Here is a 6,098-nt window from a genome sequence, read left to right as displayed (position 1 = left end):
TTACTCTTCATCTCCTATGCACTTACGTCACTGCCACCCACGAGCCCATGCAGCTGGGCAGAATTCTATATAGTGTGCAGGTGTAGGCTCTCTACTGAAGGTCTAATGACCTCACGTACTCCTGTGCCCCTATTTCAAAAGAACACACACACACACCCTATGTGTGATGTGAATTGCTTTCCCCTTCTCCCTTTTACATAGGTCCAGAGGAACAAGCTCAGGTTGTCAGACTTGCACCGCTAACACTTTACCAATTGAGCTATCTTGTTGAAGGTCTACCTGGCCCTAAAGCTCTTCCTTGTTGACGGTCTCACGCATGAAGTAACAGCTGCTTTGATTAAATAGTAAGGGCTGGGAGTTAAAAATGCTTGGTGCTCTTCCAGAGGACCTGGGTTCAGTTTCTAGCATCCACATGGCAAGGCACAACTTTTTTTTTTTTTCTTCGAGGCAGGGTTTCTCTGTATAGCCCTGGCTGTCCTGGAACTCACTCTGTAGACCAGGCTGGCCTCAAACTCAGAAATCCGCCTGCCTCTGCCTCCCAAGTGCTGGGATTAAAGGCGTGCGCCACCACCGCCCGGCCACTTTTTAACTACAGGTCCAGGCAATTCAATGCCCTCTTCTGGCCTCTGTGGACAATGCACACACATTCTACAGACATACACCCATAAATGTAAAATTAAAAAAAAAAACATAAGAGCCGTTTTGCCTGGAAGATAGGGCTCTACGGTATGGTTTGTTCCATTTCCTTATTCTGAGTGGGGACTGCCTTCTGACCATCCTCTAGTCAGGAAGTACCAAGTTGCCATATTTTTGTACCTGCAGCACTCCAGCTGCTCACCTGTGCTGTTCAGGACTAGGGCCTCTTCTCCCAGCTGATTGTGTGAGGGGAACTTAAAAGGGAGAGAACTACAGCAGACTGGTGGGCATTGAGATGGGTCCTGTTGTCATAGTAGGGTTTAAATATTTTTGTGTTTTTGAGAAGGTATCTGGCTATGTAGCCCTGGCTATCCTAAAACTAGGCAGATCAGGCTGGCCTAAAACTCAACAGAGATTTGCTCACTTGAATGCTAGGATTAAAGGCAAATACCACCATGCTCATCCCTAGGCTTGAATCTTGACTCTCTTACCTGCTCTTACCAGTAAGATTCAAGATTGGTTCCCAATTAAAGAAAAAAAAAATGAGTGTGTGTGTGCGTATGTATATGGTTCCTCTAAGTGGTAGCTTGTGCCCCTGGGGCAGAGGTAGGTGGATCTCTGTGAGTTTGAGGCCAGTCTGGTCTACAAAGCTAGTACCAGGATAGAGAGGGCCACATGGAAAAAACATGTCTAAAAAAAAAAAAAAGTTCCTCTGGTGACCAGAAATAAAGTCTTAATGTCTGCTACACCGGCCTCGTGTGGTAGCTGGCGGGGTTCACTTTTCCTCATCTCCCTTGCACCTCCACGGTCCCAACTCTCGGTCTGGGAGGCTAGACACTTTCCACTGCAACCCAAGACACAGGACGTCAAGTCTGCGTCAAGTCTGCGTCTCCTTCCCTATTTTATGTAGATTTTGCTTTTTTTTCCTTTTGTTTGTGAGGGTGGAGCATTCAAGACAGGTTTTTTTTTTTTTTATGTGTAGCCTTGGCTGTCTTGTAACTTTGTAGACCAGGCTGGCCTTGAACTTGGTGATCTGCCTGCTTCTGTGACGCCATACCCTTGCTTGGTTTAAAAGATTGAAATGGTTACTTTCAGCCGGGCGGTGGTGGCGCACGCCTTTAATCCCAGCACTTGGGAGGCAGAGGCAGGCGGATTTCTGAGTTCCAGAGTTCAAGGCTAGCCTGGTCTACAGAGTGAGTTCCAGGACAGCCAGGGCTATACAGAGAAACCCTGTCTCGAAAAACCAACCAACCAACCAACCAAACAAAAAAATGGTTACTTTCAGACTGGCAGAACACCTGTTTAAGTGCAAGAATGTAGATCTCATCCCTGAAATTGGAAAAAGGTTTTGAGCCTGGAATTTAGAGGTCTGACTCTTACCTCCCAAGTGCTGGGATCAAAGGTGTGTACCACCACACCCAAGATGTGAGTTGTTTTTGTCTCACTCTGCAGTCAAGGTTGGTCTCTGTTGTGATTCTTTTGAATGTAGTGATTTGACTTTTATGTGTTTTGCAACTGGGAGGAGGTCCAAATTTCACAGTTGACAAGGGCAGGTTCCAGATATCTGCCTATTGCCATGAAGAGGTTATGGTGCCCCAGGGTGGGCTTGCTTTTCCTGCTTTGGGCAGAGGCTGCCTAGCCAGCGCGATGGGTTCGAGCAGTGTTAAGATAGTGATTGTAAACACTGGTTTCAAGGAAGCAGTTCGATTGCACAACTATGGCCTTGATTCAGATGCCTTGAGACACAAGGCTTTGGTGATTTAATTTCTTGTTAGCAATGCTCAACTGTAGGCTAGGTGACACTGGAAATGTTGGAGGCAGTGATCCAGTAACACAGCGAGCCAGTGCCAGGGAGAGCTGTTTACATGTGTTGGGATCCTGGCAGGGCCTCTGCAGTTACTCGGGTGCTAGTAAACAAAACCTTAGCAACAAGGTCTCTCAAGCAAAGGGTGTTTTAAGAATCAGACACATTGCTGGACATGGAGCAGCCTAGAGACTCCAGCCAAAGGTGGCTCACCGAGGATGTTACTTCCATTTCTGACCCAGACTGGGACATCTGTGTTGTTTGGCTGTGTGCTCAAGTATTAAGTTCTGAATCAGATGCAATTTACAAGGGTACCCAGACTTTACTGGCAAAGTGGGCTGACTCCATTCTCTTCAGCTCTATTCTTAGGCTGACTTAGAATTCTCTGATGGTCCCACTGTTGTCCTTGGGCTGGACTTGACTCTGGGGGGCAGGGGAATGAGCCTATACAACATTTATCTAGTTGACTTTTACATCCAGAACTATCTATACATTGGCTCTGCACTGTGCACTAGGAGGTAGACTTGTAGCCATACCGCCTACACGTGTATATGTCAGACCTAATTATTGCTGGGCTCTCCTGTACTTTGGCACTCCTCTGAGAGCCCACTGCCCTTGCTGGAATTTGTCAGGAGAACACACTTGCACAGGCCATGCCTCCCCACACTTCCCTCACTTGCTCAGTCACTGGTCCTTGTTGCATCCTCTGCGACTGTCCTTCCCTCTGGGTATGCCATATCCTGCAGAGGGTGGTGAGTATGCCATGTAAGGGATAGAAAGCTGCTAACAGCAGCCCACCCTCGAAGGAGATTTTACAAGAGCTCTTCACTGAATATTCAAACACATAGCCCTGTCTTGGGGAACAATACAAGGCTCTAGAGAGCCAAGGTTGTTAGGTACTTGATCAAATCCCAAGACTGAAGCAGCCCCGAGAGACTCACGACTTTGAAATGCAGGCTCCACCCTTCCCTCCTCATGAAAGCTGACGGGGGCTCACTGATGCAGAGGTGGGAATGGTGGACTAGTTGTCACCACATTTGGAATAGGAAGCTATGAAGTACAGAAAACTTTTTATTGGAAATCTCTTGATTATGTTTCCAAGTGTAGCTCTCATTTCCCAACAAAGCACTAGAGGGGCCTCACAGCCACCTGGTCCCAGCCTGAGCTTGGCTGCAGTTGGTCTAGAGCCCATCTCTTCCACTGTGTAGGGCTGAAGGGCACAGGCTACCTTGAAGGATGCTCTGCTTAGCTTCCCTGGCCTCTTTCCTACTAATCTGGGACATGAAGGCTGCTGTCTGCAGAGGCCACTGGCTGAGCCCTGCAAAGAACCTGTGCCCTCACCCCCCTCAGTACTGGCTCTGGGGCGGTAAATCTGGTTTAGTAGGCCATGAAGATGCCCCCGACCCAAAGGCTGTAATGGCATTTGGCCACCACTGCTGGGCACATTTCTCTGTGGCAGCAAAAGCATGCACAGGGGAAAGGCTCCAGTGTTACATGCAGATTCCTAACAAGCAGTTGAGAGCCACCTGCTCCAATGCATAACAGCTGCTGCCAGTGAGGATCCAGGGACAGAGGAACAGGGCAGGCTGGCAGAGGCACTTGACTTACTCAAGCAATAATACCTGAAGGTTTAAGTCAACCATAAGCTCAGCTTTGGTTTCTCAAAAGGGAACCAATCCAGCTTGTAAACCAGGGCCGTGTAACAGACTCTGGAATTAGAGGGAGGAAGGAAGAGCTCCCTAGTCCTGCTCCAGGCTCAGGGACTCGAGCAGCAGGATACACAATGCTCCCTAGGGCACCATGTGCAACACAACTCTGAAAAGTCATCACATTGAACATACCCGAGATTTCCTGGGCTGCTAGAACAGAGCCAGTCAATTTACAGATGCTGTGTCAGGAGAGTACGCTCAGCAGGAACACGCGGTGTGCAGGGAAGCCTAATGCCCGCACAGTTCCATACACACAGCTCAAGGGGCTACTTTGCCCTTGTGAGACCCATTCCTGATCTTCCCTTAGATGTGACAGGAAGATCCTCAGAGCATCTGCACAAATTCCTTGGAATCTTCATGGGAGGCCTACATCCCAGAAGAAACCCTCCTCCTTCCCCAGTGGAACTGCTAACCCCAAACATACTTAATTCTATAAAATATCTGATTTCTCTGAAAGTAATAAATATTTACCATGTTCTAAATCCACGCAGCAGCGATGGAGGGAAAAATGAGGAGGAAAAAAACCTTTCTGTGACTCTCAGTAATGAATTCTAGAAACAGGCTGGTACAGCCTTTGGGAGATGGTGGAATACTTTGGAATACTTGTCATTTTAGGCAGATTAGCCTGTCATATTGTCAAAAGCACAGGCCCAGGAAGGCAAGGAATGGAAGGTGGGAGATGGAGAGGAGAAGGAAGGCGGGAGAAAGGGAGTGAGTAAAGACAGAGGGAAGGGAAGGGGAGAAAGGGAGGGAGAGAGGGGTGGTCCAGGAATTACTGGTGACACAGGGCCCTCTGCCTGGCTTGGTCTCCTTGCTTTTCTTCCTCTTTCTGCCTTTCCCAGTGTCCTAGCCACCAGCTGGAATGTCAGGTGGACAAGCAGGTAGGGCCCGACCTCAGGGTAGACCCAGGCAGGAGGCTGGTAGCAGGAAGAACAGATGATACCCTTTGTGAAACAGCTGAGGACAGTCCTTGCTGAGGCTCTGTTACAGTCAGCTTCCAGCTCTACAGCCAGAGTCCTCCCCAAGTCTGCCACTGGGCCTGACTGCTGCCATGAGTCTCCAGGAAGTCCAAGAGCAGGGACTTCTAGGTCCCATAGAGGAACCACCCTGTCTTTCACCTGGCCAGAAACAGCATGAAGGCTGGGAAACAGCTGAGGAAGAGGAGGTTCTCTGCTGGGTCCACAGAAAGGGGGTGTTGCAGACACTCGGGACACTTTTACTGCAGGGTTTCGACAAAGGCATCAAATTCTCGAACATTCTTCTCATGCACGGCCAGCTTCTCTGGTAAGGAGTCCTGTAGCAAGCAGAGGAGAGTGGCTTATTCCAGAAGGCCTTGAAGAGGCAGCCAGTCAATCTTCAGTGGAAAAATCAAGAAAAAGAACTGGGCAGTGCCAGGCTAACTAAAAGGCAGGGCAACTGAGCAGACAGTGGGCTGAGAGAAGGGACAAGTCCAGGGTGGGGTTGTGGTGTATGTCACAGGGCTGCACAGGAGCCTGATGAATCAAGTGAACCACAACTCATAAGATAGGTAAACAAAGCCAAAATCATGACAATGGGAAAATAAAGATGAAATATCCTTTGTATTAATACACACACACACACACACACACACACACACACACACACAAAAACACACACACACACACACACACACACACACACAACGCTAGAATCAAACTGGATGGCTTTTTTTTTTTTTTTTTTAAGTGTGGTTGTTTTTTAGACAGGATTTTCTGGGAAGCCCTGGCTGTCTTGGAACTCACTCTTTAAACCAAGCTGGCCTCAAACTCAGAGATCTGTCTGCATGTGCCTCCCAAGTGCTAGGATTAACAGTGTGTGTCCCTCACCCCAAAAAACCTGCATCTTTAGAGTTCAGTGAACCCGGGAAGTTTTAAAAGGGGACTCCCCCCTGTACGTTGTGGGTGTCAAAAGGCCCTGGGAAAATAGGG

The 6,098-nt window shown here is 48.5% G+C and overlaps 1 protein-coding gene across 3 annotated transcripts in view; it reads right to left on the bottom strand.

Moving 5' to 3' along the window:
• Positions 1-3,491: 3,491 nt before the first annotated feature.
• Positions 3,492-6,098, bottom strand: part of Atg13 (autophagy related 13) — a 36,248-nt gene continuing 33,641 nt past the window's right edge. For all 3 annotated transcript variants that reach the window (XM_028778541.1, XM_028778539.1, XM_028778540.1), the window contains one exon: positions 3,492-5,443. In XM_028778541.1, the coding sequence (XP_028634374.1) occupies positions 5,366-5,443 (78 nt within the window). In that variant the 3' untranslated portion in view covers positions 3,492-5,365. The remainder of the gene's footprint in view (positions 5,444-6,098) is intronic.

This window comes from Grammomys surdaster, unplaced genomic scaffold (assembly GCF_004785775.1).
Source record: "Grammomys surdaster isolate TR1022 unplaced genomic scaffold, NIH_TR_1.0 338, whole genome shotgun sequence".
NCBI lineage: Eukaryota > Metazoa > Chordata > Mammalia > Rodentia > Muridae > Grammomys > Grammomys surdaster.
The sequence above is the reverse complement of the archived record's forward strand: the minus strand, read 5'-3'. Positions and strand labels throughout refer to the sequence as shown.